This window comes from Mandrillus leucophaeus, unplaced genomic scaffold (genome assembly GCF_000951045.1).
Source record: "Mandrillus leucophaeus isolate KB7577 unplaced genomic scaffold, Mleu.le_1.0 Scaffold149, whole genome shotgun sequence".
Classification (NCBI taxonomy): Eukaryota; Metazoa; Chordata; class Mammalia; order Primates; family Cercopithecidae; genus Mandrillus; species Mandrillus leucophaeus.
Window position 1 is genome coordinate 4,753,977 of NW_012101465.1, and position 18,573 is coordinate 4,772,549.

The following is an 18,573-nucleotide window of genomic DNA, read 5'->3' on the forward strand; positions in this document are numbered from 1 at the left end:
TAATTAAGAGAACCTAATTTGGAAGAAAATATATTAACTGTAGACTTTGTTTAAAAAAACAAACAAAAAACCTATGCTGATTCGATGGAAAATGTATCCCTGTCACAATTTGAGACACTACAAATAAGGCCCCTCATGAGCCAAGAGCAGGAGGAGAACTAGGAAAGTGGCACCCATATTGTGTGGTTTTTCCCACCTGAGTCTTCATGACTATATCTACCACAAGAACCACAGGGCAGCTCCTGGCAGGCAGTATAAACTCAGCCAGGTGTTCTAGGAACCACTTTTTTTCCTTTGCTTGGAGTTACATGGCACTTTCAACTTACCAGGCAAACAGGTCAGATATCTGAGTACTACAGCTGCCTTTCTGCTGTAAACTATTGGAACTACAGAATTTAACATACAATATATGCAATTTGGAGTTAACGCAGACAATCCCACAGAGGGATGTCACGCATCCTCTTCTTGAAATGATATTTTAATTGGAATTGTATTTTGTAAGGGAGACTAGAGGAAGGTCGAGGACTTGCTGGGGTCCCTGAAATCACGCCACACAGGCAGTCACCTATTCAACTTAGACAAGGCCAGTTCAGCTATTGAAGAAGGAAGCAAGCAGAATAGGTGCCATGATATTCTAGCCTTTTAGTCATGCTAAACTCATTAGGTTCAATATGGGTGAACAGTTCTATGAAGGAAACGGGGTATGTTTCAATAAGTAATATGGCTCCTAAGTTTTCAGGGTGTTTATAAGATGCTCATATGAAGATTATTTTAAAAAGATGTTTTTTGATTGTTCTGTTGTTATTTGAGATGGAGTCTCACTCTACCGTCCCGGCTGGAGTGCAGTGTTGCCATCTCAGCTCACTGCAACCTCTGCCTCCCGAGTTTCAAGCGATTCTTGTGCCTCAGCTTCCTGAGTAGCTGGGACTACAGGCATGCACGTGCCACCACACCAGGCTAATTTTTGTATTTTTAGTAGAGATGGGGTTTCGCCATGTTGGCCAGGCTGGTCTCAAACTCCTGAACTCAAGTGATCTCCCTGCCTCGACCTCCCAAAGTTCTAGGGTTACAGGTATGAGCCACTGCACCCAGCCTGATTGTTTTTTTTTAAAAAAAGAGAAATTAGAGGGTCTATCTCAATTTGGGTTCCCCAGATTTGGGCCAATCTGCCTAATCCTAGAGTAAGGATTTAAGTATAAGTATTTATTTGAGAGGTAAAGGAAAGGGAGACAAAAATGAGACAACGAAGAGAAGGCAGCCAGTAATGGGTAAGTTATCAAGCCAATCATCACTCTAGGAGCTTAATTCCACGAGAAATTTTTGAGAGCCAGTGTGAAACACACATCTCACAGTTGGCTCACATGAGAGGCAAGGACACTGAGATATTTACAAAACAACTTTCCTCAATCCACTAGTTAAAGGCAGCTGGGAGCAGGGGAGCGTTAATATTCCAGCACAGTGGCAAAGAGGAAGTCCTCAGGCAAAGAATGCAGACATTGCCCAATGTGCACTAAGTGGTAAGGGCACTGGGACATAAGTAGGTCACCCAGTGTGTTGGCTACAGAGACTCTTGTAGATAACCAATTTCTCAATATGGTTCTAGTGCAGTCAGAGTAAGCAGGACTTTTCAAAATTGTTCTACTACATTCAATACATGTGTGTCTGTAATGAGGTTGTCTGTTGTGAATTTTTAAAATCCTTGAGGGAACAATCCATATTATTTACTTGCTATCTTAAGTAGCACACATCTCAATTAGATTTGTGGGGTTTTTTTTAAGTGTCATCCTTCAAACACAAAGCACAAATACTGACCCTTTTCAGAAAGACCAAGGGACATATATCTTGGTACTAGTAAGAGATCCATTAATCAACTCAAAGTGTTTTGTGGCCAATCTAAGGCTATGAAAAAGAGAGAAGCTGCATGACTCACATAGAAAAAGAGGACCTCCACTGAACTGACCAATCCCTTCACATAAGGAGTGGAGTAATGATCAACAAAGATAACAGAAGCAGGCTACTAGCAAGACAAAATTTTAATCTCCATTACAACCTAACCACAAGGGAGCTTTTCTAGAAAGCTATCTTTAGATATCAATGCATGAGATTATTTTATAATTACAACAGCTTTAAAATGAAGTCTTAAAGAAATTTTATTAATTCCCTCACATGGTTAGAATTTTATTAATTCCCTCACATGGTTAGAAAACAAGAGAGGCTCTCCTTGTAAGCACTTATACTTCTTAATTGTTTTATGATAAAAAATGCAAATAGTTTCAAATTGTTACATTTCCTTTTACATTAACTATCTCTATGCAATGCTTAACTCAATCAAATATAAGTACATACCCTTTTTAGCAGCTACTGTTTTACTTGGAACTTTATCTATCTGTTTCAGACCAAATGATGGTGAAAAAACAGAAGCAGAATCTTCTTCATTACTGTCAAATTTAGCTGAATCTAAAAATTGCAAAGCCTTCTTTTAGTAAAGAGATATTATAAAGATCTCTCAGTAAACTTTGACTCTTAACTGACGACTTCTCTTTAGCTAGACAATTGATCTTATGTTACTATTATGTGACCAGATAATCCACAATATACAAACAGCAGAAAATAAAACATATCAGTTATACACCAAAAATGTTAACTCTGTGGTGAAATAACACAGAAGTGCATAAAGTAGTAAAAATTAAAAGTACTAAATGTTAAATATTTAAAACATAACTGACCAATTCAAAAATACATGCTGACAATTTATTTTAAAATGAGATATGAAAATGTTCCACTGGATTATTTTAGTACATACATAAATAATACTATTAACCATTTCAGGAATATCAGTAACAATGTTTACATCTAAAAGAACAGTAAATATTCCTATTTTAAAATAAATTATTGAAGACTAATTCAAAAGGCAGACAGGCTTACCTTCAGTTTACTTTTGCATGCAAATTAGTTTAATCAATCCGTTCTTCCCTAACACCATAGCACAAACTTTTAAAATAGCTACTTGGATGTAAACAAACATGTTTATACAACTCTTTTGTCACACTGTCAAAAATGAGTATCTATACATATAGAACATGTACCAAATATGTCTAAATGTATAGATGTGTGTATTAAAAAATGACAGTGAATAAATTAAATGACCTTAAAAATTCCATACAAAAAAAAATAGAGGAAACAAAAAGTATATACACCAATTAAATGTGTTCTTATGAAGGTTTTAATCTCTCAGGTAACTAGGGTTTAGTAAAACCAATCTGCAATCATACTGGTGCCCTTACAGATTTAGAAAACTGTAGTATATACATTCACATTGCCACGAAAATCAAATTTCAAGCTTTCAAAATTTCATTATTTCTTGTCTCTCATTAAAACACTACACATACACTCACACCCATAAACAAAGATAAGCATTTGCGTGTCCACCTAAATGCTTCCATAATGCCTATTTTGACCAATGAGTTAGGAATCACCTCAGAAAAAGTAAAGAAATCTTATTATCTTGAGCAAAATATAAAAAGGAAGTTTCCTACTTGTAAAAAATTCTGAAGCTAAATCATGACCTAATGATTTATTTACTGTTTTCTCTCCACCACTAAAAGCAAAAGTACAGTAACTAATGAAAAGACTAAATGAACATACCATCTTCTGACTTCTGAGAATATGAAGGAAATGAAAAGAGATTTCCAAAATCCTGACTTTTTTTGTCATGCAAAGATTTTCTATTAGAAAGAAAAGAAACACCACAGAGGATACAATTTAAATATCTGACTTCAATCCTGATAAATTATATATAATACGTACTGCAGGATTATAATCACAGAACAAAACTTTAGTTTTCATTTCTTTCTCTGTTAAAGACAGGGTAATAAAACTCTTTCTCTCTTACGTGTAAAAGTGTGCACACATATCCATGATCCATGTGCACACACCATATATACACACAGACACCATACAAATCAATTATTTAATATAAAAAAGAATGGAAACTAAGCAATGGTTTAAAGTTATTCAAAATACTATTAAACCAAATTCTATAGTTGATAGAAATAACCATTCCAGAATTTAAGATCAGCAAACTATGGACAAAAACCCAAGGAGAAAGACAGAATCCCCATCACACCTGGCAACAATCCTATTTCTAATTCAAGACTACAGGTGGGCAATTATTTCAGGATCTGGTGAAGGCCAACTGTAATACGTGAGAAAATACTTTTTAAAAAATCGAAAATAGTTCACAAACCTCAAATCCCAGATGTGTTCACGCTCACCAAAAGCAAGAAAAATCTATCAAGGCCAAATTTAGGGAAGAAACAAACCACCCAATTCTAAGGACTTAGTAAGTTTTCTCAAAACCAGGGGTTGTCCAACTATATCCCATGGGCCTGCTGCCTATTTTTGTAAATAATACTTTATTAGAACATGGCTACACTCATTTATTTACGTATCATTTATGTCTGCTTTTTTACTAGAATGGCAGCATTAAGAAAATGTGACATAAACAATATGGCCCACAAAGCCTAAAACATTTACTATTGAGCCTTTTATGGAAAAAGTTTGCCAATCCTTCCTTTAAATTACAGCAACTGTGATGGGAACAGCTGCAATATTAACAAGATTGATTCCTTCATGAAGAAGACCTTGCCTAGAATAACAATTTCTTAGAACAGCTCACTATAATATCTGTGGCAAATGTTTACAACTAACTATACCACATCACTAAATAGCATTACTTACTCTGGAGTGGCTTTTGATTTGCCTGGTGAAAATGTATATTCATCTTTATCTAACCCATCTGAAGGAACAAATTCATCTTCCCCATCATTTGTTATGGGAGATGCTTTAACTTTCAATTCCTCTAAATCATTATTGTCATCATCATCATCATCAGCATCATCATCCTCTTCTTCTGAGAAATCAAATGTGTATTTAGGTCTTTCGGCTAGGAGGAAAAATAAAAATGAATGTTAAACTCAAATCCTAGCTTTATACACGTGAAATATTATTACTGATAAAGCGTTTAAAGTATATTCTGACCATCTCTAAAAATACTATAAGAAAAAAAGGCAAGCATTTACAGAATAAAAGCCAACAACTTTGGCCTTAGTTATTTGGTAGTGTTAATGTCTGTCTTACACTTTCCAGGAGGCTACCAGATAATACTGTGCATGTTAGGAGAGCATAAACTAATGTACTTATTGATATAGTTAATTAAAAACGCTAAGGAAAGTAGTCAATATGGCCTTGTCTCATACAGCCATTATACAAATGACAACGAATATAATGTTTCCCATATTTGCAATCACAAACAACAAATTTCACAGTTATTTTAAAAGTGCTAAACTTTCTTGTTTTTTGACACAGAGTCTTGTTCTGCTGCCTGGACAGGAAATGCAGTGGTATGATTGTAGCTCACTGCAGCCTCAAACTCCTGGGCTCAAGCAATCCTCACCCCTCAGCCTACTGAGTAGCTGGGACTACAGGTGTGCCACCATGCCTGGCTGATTTTTAAGAAAAAATTTTTTAGACACAGGGTCTTGCCATGTTACCCAGGCTGGTCTTGAACTCCTGATCTCAAGTGATCCTCCCTCCTCAGCCTCCCAAAGTGCTGAAATTACAGGTGTGAGTCACAGTACCAACACCTAAACTTTCTCTTAACTTTCTGGATAAAAACTTCTATCTTCTCTTCAGAGTTAGTTTTACTATGAAATAACAGAGTAATTTTTTAGATGAATGAGAAAAGACAGGAGACATAAAGATCTCAATATATTCACAAAACAATAATACAATGCATAAAAAGATACGAATTATAGTGAAAGGCATATTGCTATAAAGCAAGTATGTTTGATTATAATTTCTAGCATTTATTATGGAATAAAATTTTTAAATTACTTGGATGTTACATAATTTTACACTTCACTTTTGATGTATGTAAATACAGTTTTAAAGCATTTAATAAACAATTTTCATTTAACTTAAACTACTCATATTAAAGATTCACCTATATTATGCTACCTATGTACACTAGGGAAAGAAATTCAATCACCTGGTGATTACAGAACCAAAGAATTTAAGGTCTGATATATAATTAAAAATGTATCTCTCAGAAGTAAACACCCACAATGCTGTATCAATCATTTTAATAAATTAGGACAAATTTTCAAATAACAAAATTTCAGAAGAATGTATAAAATAGAAAACTCACTAGATGTTAATAATGTCAACACTTCTCGTTAATGAAAATTCAGAAAGGATCAAATTATATTCTTATAAGTACTATATTACTATAATAGCAAAATGGGGTTTCGCAGTTCACCCATACCACTATCATTACCTAAAAGAGAGCTATGTACTCAGACTTCTAAAGCAGGAGGAAATTTTTTATGATACAAGGGGTAGGAAACCAAACAAAAACAAAACCACAAAGCACTTCTAATATTAATAGACCTATCATTGCTGGTATTGTGGCAAGGTACATTTTTTCCCAAACATCTTCAAACTGTGGAAGGCATATAAACCAAATTTTATAATAAAAATCAGTAAGGAAACATGATTCACTTTAGAGAAATCTATGTCCAACTTTGCTAGAAAGACCATTCTATAAAAATATAAAGCATTTTTTTCTTCTTCCTAACTGTAACGTCTGAAATAGTAATGGCTTAGTACTTAAACAACACTGATAATACTAACAATACCAACGCATAGGCTAAACTATAATATACAGTAATATTAAATTACTGTTACTGTTAATATCAAGTTGTGTTACAATACCGGCTGCTCTCCTAAGCAAAGAATCTCTTGGAATAACCACAGGTTCTGTTTCTTCCAAGTCACTTTCTGACTTGGATTCATCATCTGACCAAGGATTCCGTTTCTTCACTTTCTTTGCACCAGGTTTACCAGATGATGTTGGTGTTTTTCTCACTCTGGTACCTAAAAGCAAAAGAATAGCAATAAAGTATGTACCCATATTTATACAAATGTCATTAGTAAAAATAAAATTGTTATAATGAAAAGTTCATTAAAAATAATAAATGTTTATTAAAATTGAAGGCATTATTTCAACTACAGAAAAAGAGCACAATCAAAAGAATCTAGTAATACTCTAGACATACGGTTTTTCTCTCTCACCCACAAAACTATAATAATTTCTCACCAGGCTCCTTCTTCTCCCTTTTGGGTTTGGGGCCTTTATTTATAGGAGCTGACGGAATCAATGCCTCTTCTCCTGCACCTTCTACTGGCACTCCACTGAATTCTTCATCAAATTCCACTTTTACTGCTGTAGTATCAAGATCACCCTACATAATAAAAAGAAAATCAAACCACGAGTAAAAATAAAAACATCGCATATTTTAGAGATAGTTTCAATCAACAGATAGCTCCTCCAAATAAGGAAGTTCAAAAACTGTGATTCTGACGAGGTCCTAACAGCTGACTTTGATCAGACCATGTTTTACTTCACTTATCTATAGTAAATAATATTGCATATAACTCTAATTTTCTAGTACATTCAGTGAAATGACAGCTACTTAGAAGCAACCATAAAAAATAAGGCAGCTTTTGATTATCAGAGGGATTTCCAGACCACTAGCTAAAAGGTACCTGCAAAATAAGTTCCTATAGCTCAGGCAGGCCTTTATATACTATTAAAAAATCCTGCAATCCCAGCTAGTGGGGAGGCTGAGGCAGGAGGATTGCTTGAACCTGAGAGGTGGAGGTTGTGGTGAGTCGAGATCACACCATTGCACTCCAGCCTGGGCAACGAGAGGGAAACTCTGTCTCAAAAAAATAAAGATAAAAGTAAATTTTTAAAAAATCTTCAAATTATTGAAGGAAAATAAGTAACATGTGTCTTGCACTGCTAGACACTGTAAGGCAGACCCCAACCCTAAGACTATGGGGTAAAAAAACAAAAACAAAAAACACAGAGGCACACAACAAGCATGAGTCATTACAATACAAATAACAAATATAAAGGCTGGTAGAGCCGTGGCCCGAGGGGAGAAGTGAGAAACTCTGCTCAAGGCAGGGTCAAAAAAGTCTCCATGGAGAAGTACCTTTTCTGACTGAGTTCTAAAGGAATCACGTTAAGTTTGTCAGGCGAGAAGCAAGAAGGGAAGGGCATCCCAGGCAGAAGGCACAAAGTCATCTAACAGGAATTAAATGTTTACAGAATTAGGTTTTTAAACACAGGAAATAGTCTGCTAGAACTCAAGGAAAGGTGAGAAGAAAGTAGCCAGGAGGAGAAACACACAGAGGCATACAGGTGCTAACACTGTATACCAAGAATTTGTGCATAGTCAGTGGGGAGTCACTGAAGATTTTTAAGCATAACAATCAGACTGACTTTTTAGAATTTTCATTCTACTAGTAAAATATAGAACTTAAAGGAATGAAGTAGAAACTGGTAGAAATCATGATTAAATGACTAGAAACTGAGAGAGTTAAGAGGACCACTTTAAAGTATCTCACAGAAAACACAGAATTCTACAGCAATGTCAAATGGGGACCAAGATAAGGGGGTGGATTTTGGAATTACTTAGTAGGCAGTCAATAGGATTTAGTTACTGATTAAATGAGGAAACTCCCAGGTTTTTGGCTTCTATCAGTGATGGCTGATAGTGTCATTGACTGGGAGAAGGCAAAGAACAGATTTTTAAATCAGGATAATGAGCCCAGTTTCAGACATGCTGAGTTTGATGGGCTTCATGCATTCAAGTGGCTATGAGCTTGGCACTCCTGAAAGCATTATAGCTTAGGAACAAAGATTTAGGGGCCATCAGTACGAATGGAATAAGCTCTAGGCATAGATGAGGTTACTTGAGGGGACCATTTAAGGTAGAGAGAAGAGTGCTGAGAAATGAATCTGACAAACGCCAACTGAAAAGAAGCCACTTTCCGAAGGAGACAGGCAAGAGTGTCTAGGTAAATGAACCTGTGTGCGGTGGGGAGCCAAGTAAGAGGAAAGTAGTATAGACCTGAGTTTATCACAACAGTAGAAGAGAGAGCCCACTCTGGTGTCAAAATGCACCTACGCTTCAAACATTAGCTCTGCACAGAGAACTCTCCAATCTCTAACTCTAGGTCTTTAGGCTAATTTTCCAAGCTCTAGTAAGAATGAGGCTATATTCCCACCTACTTGTTGGACACATCTAAACGTATACTTCCTGAATTCTAAAAATCAACCTGTCCAAAAATATTAGCCTCTCTAAGCCCAACATGTACCCCATTTCCTCAGCTCTGAACATTTTTCTGATGTTTTCTTCTTCTGGCTAACTCCGGTCCATCCTGCTTGAGGTGAGGTCAATGTCATTTTTTTCTTTAATCCTCAATAGCACTTATCAGTGACAATGACATAGGATGTGCTTAGTAGTTTAAGGACAAAAACAAGTAAATAGTAAAAGATGACAGAGTACTTTGTAAGCCAAACAGACCCTTTCCCACTCTAAGTCTTCTTTAACGGATTATGATATAGAACTAAAGCTTATACTTTAAAGTTGATATACTCATGGTTGGGTTTTGGGGTTTTTTTTTTTTTCTTCTTGACTTCCAAGTTTTTTATTTTTATTTTAATTAATTAATTAATTTATTTATTTTTAGATGGGACGGGGTTTCACTGTGTTTGCTAGGATGGTCTTGATCTCCCGACCTTGTGATCCACCCGCCTCGGCCTCCCAAAGTGCTGGGATTACAGGCGTGAGCCACTGCGCCCGGCCGGCTTCCAAGATTTTAACTTAGAAGGCAGCTGAGTGGAGTGTTTCTATTTCTCATTTTAAAAGCTGAATTACGTAGCTCTTTACAATATGTGATCTAGCTTTGAACAGTGGCAGTATCGTAGCCAATGAGGTTTATCCGAGGCGCAATTATTGCTAATACAATATGTGATCCTTTACCAATATGTTTTCCTTCTATAGATCAACTGCTGTCATAGAATGATTTCCTATTACCATTGAAATATATTTTGAATAAAACAAAGCATGATTTAAACACGCATTAAAATTTTTAAAATTATATATATATTTCGTTATAGAGATGAGTCTATCAATGACAAGAGGTATGTCATACCTTCTTCTTCTTCAGCAACTTTTTGCTAGCATCTGCCTTCATAGCTGTAATTTCAGGAATTACTCTTCTGCCATAAGGTGAGGGCATTGTCTCTTCCAATTGGAGTTTCTTCACCTTAGGTTTGCCAACTTTACCTTTAATTGCTTTTCCAGACATTCCAGCCAGAATATCTTCTCGTTCTTGAGCTTCCACTTTCTAAAATATAATTATAAGGCAGCAGAAGAAACATAAACAACTTCTTAGAAAAGATAATCACTACTTCATAAAATATTGAAACAAATGTAATTCACTCAGTAAAGATGAAGCTTTCCTTTTAACTTATCTAATTCAAGATTAAATAATGAAAAAAAATAAAGAATTCTAAATCAGAAGACCTGGATTGTAATCCCAATTCATCTAACTAGTTTCCCGTTTGTAATACGAGCGGGCAATAGTGACTAAATAACCTAAGAAGTCTTTGCCAATTCTTGGATCCCGTGATATATTACAGAATCAAGACCTCTGATAACCTGGTATCATCAAAATCCTAGCAAATCATCTACAAAGGCAGTTCTGCTAAGAAGCATGAGGCTATTTTTTTCTGCTGCTTTAGTCATAACAGAAAATATGAGAAAAACTTCCTAAATGTAAACTCAGAAAGTATGAGAAATTAAAAATGAACTTAGGCAGGTCTATGTAATGATAAATGATGGTATAATCATGATTAATATCCTAGATTCTGCATTTACCAGAATTATTCCTTAAAATAGGCTTTGAAAGGCACAAGGAAAAAATGACATTCCTTTAGAGATTTTTTAAAAGATCTTTGTAGCACAATAGTTTAATAGAAATTACCCAAGCTTTGAAATCAGACAGTTCTGGATTTCAACTGCACTTCCACTTACTAGTTATGTATCCTCAGGAAATAACAGAGGTCAGGTGCAGTGGCTCACACCTGTAACCCCAGCACTTTGGGAGGCTGAGGTGGGTGGATCACCTGAGCCCAGGAGTTTGGGACCAACCTAGGCAACATAACAAAACCTCATCTCTACACAGAATACAAAAATTAGACAGATGTGGTGGCACACATGTTCCAGCTCTTCGGTAGGCTAAGGTAGGAGGACTGCTTGAGCCTGAATGGTTGAGGCTGCAATGAGCCATGATTGTGCCACTGCACTCCAGCCTGGGCGACAGAGCAAGACCCTGTCTCAAACAAAACAAAACAAAACAAAAAAGCCAGATTACTTATAGAGCATCCACCATGTGCTAGGTATTTTAAAAACCCTGTGATCCCCATTTTATAGATGAGAAAAGTAGGTGTCTGAGAGGATGAGTAATTCTATAATGATGTAATTCCTAAGAAAGTGACTTAACCTCTCTAAGCTTCAGGATCCTTATCTGTATAATAGGTTAATAATAATCTCATTCATTTGAGGTTGTGGTGAGGGTCACTCTAAGCATTACATAGAAGACTGTGCCAGTATACAATAGATAGATATTCAATTAGTGTTATCATTGGACTTTAAATGATACAGAGAGACATGAAATTTAAGTCTAAATCTTTTAAGATGTTAAAAATAAATACATCCAGAATTTAAGTTGTTTGGACCTATTTCATTAATTGTCAAATAGTTGTTTGGACCTATTTCATTAATTGTCAAATAATAAACTAAGATGAAAAATTAAACGTGAAACAGTATTTTTTGCTAGGGTTGTTTTGAATGATGACTTTTCAATAGTGAGGAAATTTACAGGCATAACCACAAAAGTTTCCTGTGTTTCACTATATTAGTGATCAAATGTAAAGCAATATCAGGATATCAATAATATTAGGAATAATTTTTCTTTTAATATATGATGGCTTCATTTTTAATGAATAATTTTTAAATAAATTATAACCCAGCAGGAAAAAATGTGCAAAAAAATTTAATTAATGAACAATATATGGAAAGCACAAATCAAGGAAGACTCACATTGCAGCACTTGAAAGATCATTGAGGAAGCCTAGAAAAATAGCACTAAAAAATTCTAAACTCTTTTAGGTAACTAATTTACCACACTTGTTCTTACCAGCTCTAATTCTGACTTAGACCATCGAAGTAAAAGTAGAACATGTATACGATAAATCAACAAAGCAACTTTAAAAAAAAAAAGTAATATGAGTAATAAATGGTATTTTACATTTTGCTACTCAAAAATCACATATTCATAATGTTACCATTAATTCTAATATTTTAAGTGAGCAATTTCAGAAAAGGTGTACTTTTTATATCTTATCTCTACATTTTTATTTTTTAAATTAGAATTCTACTTGGAAAAAACTGTTATGACAATCAAATATTGAAATATCTGTTATAAATGTAAAGAGACTATTATTCTCTACTCCTAAAACCAAAGTACTTACATTCAATTATACACACATATTAGCCTTACTTCTTTCCAGGAAAACATTAAACTGAATCAATTTTTAATCTAAAAATGAGTTAACAATTTTTAACTAATTGAAAGTATATTAAATTTATTCTAAATTTCAACTTCATAACATTTCAATTCCTCCATACAAGAAGTTGTTTATAACTTCACATAACCAGAAGCTTAATCCTAACTCAACTTATAAACACATTAACCTTCACAGAGTTAAAGAAAACTTTAAGATCACTTAAAAGAATTTCATTCTTGTTCACAAACATTACTTTTCCAAATAAATTTTGAGAGAGACTTAACCTACATCCAGTTCTTCAACAAACGCTGCTAAATCTTCTTTCCAAAGATCTGAAGGAGATTTTCTTTTAAGATCATTGACCTCTCGCCCCTATAATAAAAAAGTACAGTTTAAACATTCAATAGTTTTAAAACGTATGAAGGATAAATCAAAATACTTATTTTTGGAAAAAGAAAAAGATACAGATAACACTGAAATAGTTGCAAACTATTTAACCCACAAAAGTTCATACTTTTGCATCTCTCTGTTTAATCAGTTCTTCAACTTTTTCTTTAGTAAGAGACCACAGAGACATATTTAAAATATAATTAAAATCTGGGCCTGAAGGAGTTCCTGAATCGGAGGAACTATCATCATGCTGGTTTTGTGTTTCATCCTCTTCTGCTGCCTGTAAAAAATAACAAACTGTATATTAAAGTCTTGTATAGTATCAAATTAATGTTGAATTTTATTGAATAATTAGTTTAAAATTCTACAAGTGCTACACTATAAATGCTACATCTTCAGGATGGTGGGGTTATTTTAGATTACCTATAAAAATATATTTCCTTATAAAAAGTTTAAAATTTTCTAAAGACGCACAATAAGATCTTCAGAAGGAATGGTAAATGCTATCCCTATTTATTCAGGAATCTGATGAAAAATTAACTGATTTCCTCAGGTAGTAAGTAACAAAATGAGAGGATACCACATTTTAAAGTTAATGGAGTAGAATTAATGTTTTATCATTGCATCTTGTCAGATTTTTATACTGGTGAGTGAATGGACAATCTGAAATACAAAATAAATACCAGTTGTGAAAATTATTTTGCAGTTATTAATAAATATGTTAAGGTACATTCACTCACTGAGGGTGAATTCTTAATAAAAATTCTCTAAAGCCAGAATATTCATGTCTGGACTCAGAGAAAGTCCACTTAAGAATTTAAGAGTTGGTGAGTTAGAGTAAGAATTTCGTCAGGGTTTTGCTGAAATTTTATTCATCAGGCCCTTGTCTACAGAAACAGCTGCAACAAAAAAATTATCTTGTGCTAATATTAAATTTCAAAATACAATGAATTCAATAAAAGTTATTTTAGGTGATATCACCTTTAAATTTTTTAAAATAACAACTGCCATTAAACAAAATTTTATCTAAGTTGTTTAAGATGATTGAGTTAACCATGACACTCCATAAAGCAAAAAGTTCACTTTTGGTAACCAAAAAAGGAAAAAAAAAAAAAACCTTTATAATTAAAATTTGTAAGCAAAACAATGTGTATACACAAAGTACAGTTTAAATGTACTTCATAAATAAGATAAAAATTAAAATTGCAAAGCAAGATGTTTCATTATATAAACAAAAACTGTAAATTTGATTAAGCCACATTAGCCAAATAAGGAATGCTGTTGTTGAGTTGATAGATGATTAGTAAGTACCTAGATAACTTACAACAAATAATTCTACACTTTTGAAAAATTCTTCATGAAACAGCTCGTTTCTATGGAGTATTCAGGTTGTTAGACAACTATAAAAATATTACTAGGATGCAACAAAATCCTGTTTAGACTCACATTTTGGAAGTCTATTTGATCTAGGTTTTGACTGCACCCAAAGTATTATTAATAAGTGTTCTATGAATATGTGTATCTATCACTGTTAACAGAAATATAACTAAGGACACTTCCCAAAATTAAAAAAAAAATAAACTGCAAGTTCTAATGACAAAATTCCATTATGCTTTATAAAAAACTTTAATCTTCTAATTAACTACTTTATAATTCTCTCTTCTCCAACTCTGTATAACAGGACACTCTTGTAAGAGCAGTTCCTTTTGTTACCTGAACTCCCCAAAATGTACACATGGTCAAGATGCTGAAAAAATTCTGATGGTGGTAACGCAATAACTGAAATCAAGCTAGGCTTTATCCATAAATTCTACTTCCACCAGAAGGACATTCTGAAACTGCAGAAATCTTTAGCTTTTAAGACTAAGCATTAAAAATTCATCAGCTTACTTTACTTTTTTTTTAAAAAAAAGTATAGCTTAAACCAACAGTGATACAGAAGGGTGAGTGTTGTAGAAACCGTAATTTGGGGTTTAACAATACAATAAAACACATTAAGAGGAAAACAAAGGGCTTCAATCATCTTAATTCTGAATGTGCCCATCTTGTCCTACCGAATTTTCTTCAAATAATGAATAAGCCTATTATCTTACTATGTAATTGCTATTCTATATAACTTACTCTAATTTTACTCACTTTAATACATGGTTTTTATTGACTTCAAACTGAAAAATGTAAACAAAAGCAATATTTCAATGTAGTTTGATGAAACATATAAAAACATTATGATTGAGAACTCAAGTACAGGGAAGTTTAAAGGTTCAAGTTATGTCACAAAATTAGAACTATTTTTTAAAGATGTTAATGTTATCAGAATCATATAAGCACAGATAATCTAATATCCAAAAAATTAATCATTCAACTTTTCTTCCTCTTCTGTAATAAATTTGTTCTCAATCACAACGTTGTACTGTTGTTTACATTTTTCTTTTAGTTATACAAAACATCAAAAAGCTAATTGAGGGGAATCTCAAAGTTTCAACATTCCATTCATTTAACTATTATTACTATTTTGTGATCTGCAATGGCCAACTTGCTTAATAAAACATCAGACATTTAATCTGAAGTTCCAGGGTTTAAATATCTGGCCAAAAATCTAAGAATGAAGCAGAGCTTGGTGTTTGATAAATACTGTCTATAATAATTAACATTTTGTCTCTTGTCCTCCCAGTATTAACCAAAACCAGATCAAGTGAGTGGTGACTGGATGCCATACTGTGAACATAGGCTGATTCTGGGTGCGACCAGTCTGATTCCCAGATAATATACATGTACCTCATAAAAACCACCACCACACCACCTTTTAGTGGCAGACTCAGGAAAAAAGGTCAAGGAGACTGAGCTACCTTCTCACACCTGGAGTCATTTCTCCAGGCTCTGGTTGAGTCACACTGGCCAAGTGCTTTGTGGTGGGTGTGTACTATAAATTCCTGTACTGTATCTGTTCTGTGGATAAACAGAAGATTTCAGTCTCTAAACAGACAACTCAGCACCTTTAGTAGTACTAAATTTAAAATTTAGGGGTTGAATTTTTGTTTGTTTTGGAAGTTGCTTTTAAAAGCTTCTCTGAATGTCTTTTTCTGCAAATGATTACCTTTTCTTGTGCTTCTTTCCAGGCTTTCACTGGGTCAGATTCATAACCTCTCTGGACTAACATTTGAATCAAATCTTTCTTTGACCTATTCTCTATGTGAGGGAAAAATAAAGTTAGGATCAAGATAAGAGATTCAATTTGTATTTGCTTATATTCTACTGATAAAAATGTCTTCTATTAATAAAGTTTTTTTCCATTTTAACTAATGTTCAAATTTTTAAAGGTTGTATCTTACCTATAGTAATTTTCCCTTGTATCTTCTCTAAAATGAAACGGGCTTGATTGTTAAGCTTTGTAGATTCTGCTCCCAGCATTCCCACAAGCCACTCCTTACGTAAACCATAATAACTTAATCGTAAATCAAAGAATTCTTTCAGAATGTCTTGCACAGTTTCATATTTCTTCAGACATCCCATATGATCAAAGAGTACCTAAACGAAACACATATATTTTGCAGATCATATAGATCTGTACTGGTATTTTAACTTACATAACATCTACAAAATTCAAAATAACCATAATATATAACCATAATGCATGTATATGAACACAGACTACCCCTAAAAACCATTAAACAGAACTAAAACTATTAAGCACATTTCTGTAAATATTCCTTTGGTGACTGCAAGCTGATCAATTCTCATGACGACGAAAGTATTTAAAATAGGAATAATTTTGAAAGACAAAAATAGGCCTTAAAAAAAGGGCTCTTAAAGTAGCCATAAAACCACCTAAAAAATGATTTTTCCCCAAACTGAAAACATACCTATTCTATTGCTAAGCTTAAAAATGTTAAAGTTTTTCCTCCCTCATATATTCTTTGTATATGCATTTGTCCCCTTTCTCTCTCTCTTTTATATCTGCTGTAATCCAGTCACCCAAACTCCCTATCCTTTTTCTTTCTTCCATCAGCCTTTCTCAGCAGACTATGGCACTTTTTCTCAGCCACTGTACCATTGCTGAACTTTTTTTACTTTTTTAAATCTAAAAGGTAATTTGGAATGGAACTTGAAGAATCACACACTTAAAGTTTCTACCTTACTCCCCAGTTGTACAAAGATAAATGTACAAGTTTAATAAAGCAGATTAGAGTTATGAGTACTCTACAGTTAAAACGCTAATAGAGATGGGCATAAAGTACACAAAGGCCCTCCAATAACCACTCTCATAACTTTTAGTCAATGTGTGTGAAGGTGTGTGTATCCTGTGTATTCAAGCCCAGATGCAAAACCACAGAGTTGAGAGTAAGGGTAGTGGACAATACTAGAAGAAAGGAACATGGCCCTAGAATCTTCGGCAAAAAATGCCTTCAGGCTTACTATAGCCACTCTCATTATGAAACCAATTATAATAATCTGACTTACACCATGCAAGAAAGATTAAATTAATAGTAAATCTAATAAATTACCATGGAATTACAAGTAAGAGTAGTTTGAAGTTTAAAAACTTTATGCAGTCCAGCAGCTTCTGCTTGTGCTAGTTTCTCTTCAGTCATTTTCACCACAAATTTCACAGTTGTGTCAGTATGATACTCTTTATAATCAGAAATTAATGCTGGTGTTTTATCTGTTCCATTTAGCATAGGTTCTAAAACCTGTTCTTTGTATACCTATAAAAGATTTAAAAATAAGTGATTCTTTTCATGACACACTCTCATGTTCTCATACTACAAGTCATACAGTCTTTTGAAAATTCTCAACTCTCATGGGGAATAAAAAGGAAACCCTGATCTCTATCCTCTCCTATCCAATCAGTATAGAACGCAATATATGGGGATCTTGGTGGTAGGAAAAGACGTAAGTAGTAATGGTGCTGACCCACTCATACTCTAAAGGGCAAGATAAAGGCTGAATATGAAAAGGATGACATCAACTAGCTTTTAGATTTGTAAAGTTGATACTGACATGAATTTACTGACCACATTTATAAGAATTAAAAACACTATGTCATATTCTACTCCTTTCATTCTAAGATAAATACAACGATAATAGTCTATAAAAGCCTTACCTAACATAAGTCATACTACACTACTTAGATATAAATACTATTTAAATATTCAAAGCACAAATTCAACTGAAGGGTAAAAGAAGCTACAGGAATTTTTTTAACACTACGCATGCTTAGGACAAACAATGGTGGAATCATCCTTACCAGAAAAAATTGCTTAATACACTGCCCTTCCCACAGGCAAATCACATATTTACACTGACCTGTGTCCAAGTTCTAACTGGAAGCTCTGTAATTTCTACTGTGTTTCTGTCCACTACAAATATTTCACCACTGACTGCATACTGGTTTTGACCAAGTTCTTGAATCGTCCCTTTAAAGTTTTTGTAGTTTGGAAGCTGTAGAGAAAAATGTAAATAGCATTGACTTCTCTCTTGAGTACCAGTACCATGAGTCTATGGTCTAACATTGACAGATTAATGTACCTCAAACAGAATTTCTCATCCTCAATTGTCCCTTTCCAACTTATCAATTGATCTTAAACTCATAGCTTCTGTTAATATAACCTGAACATCCTCCGATCTCAAAATGTTAGTATCATCTTTCCTAGTCTTCCTGGAACAGTACTTTCTTTCAGCCTACTTCCCCTACA

General features: G+C 33.9%; 1 protein-coding gene across 1 annotated transcript in view; it reads right to left on the reverse strand.

Moving 5' to 3' along the window:
* TOP2B (topoisomerase (DNA) II beta 180kDa) overlaps window positions 1-18,573 on the reverse strand; it is a 65,649-nt gene that overhangs the window by 4,530 nt on the left and 42,546 nt on the right. The window contains exons 22-33 of the mRNA XM_011974810.1: window positions 18,185-18,319; window positions 17,383-17,583; window positions 16,210-16,405; window positions 15,975-16,066; window positions 13,005-13,160; window positions 12,779-12,862; window positions 10,072-10,266; window positions 7,160-7,304; window positions 6,775-6,936; window positions 4,741-4,945; window positions 3,646-3,725; window positions 2,347-2,457 (exon numbers count right to left, since the gene is read on the reverse strand). Coding sequence (XP_011830200.1) covers window positions 2,347-2,457; window positions 3,646-3,725; window positions 4,741-4,945; window positions 6,775-6,936; window positions 7,160-7,304; window positions 10,072-10,266; window positions 12,779-12,862; window positions 13,005-13,160; window positions 15,975-16,066; window positions 16,210-16,405; window positions 17,383-17,583; window positions 18,185-18,319 — 1,762 coding nt within the window. The remainder of the gene's footprint in view (window positions 1-2,346; window positions 2,458-3,645; window positions 3,726-4,740; window positions 4,946-6,774; window positions 6,937-7,159; window positions 7,305-10,071; window positions 10,267-12,778; window positions 12,863-13,004; window positions 13,161-15,974; window positions 16,067-16,209; window positions 16,406-17,382; window positions 17,584-18,184; window positions 18,320-18,573) is intronic.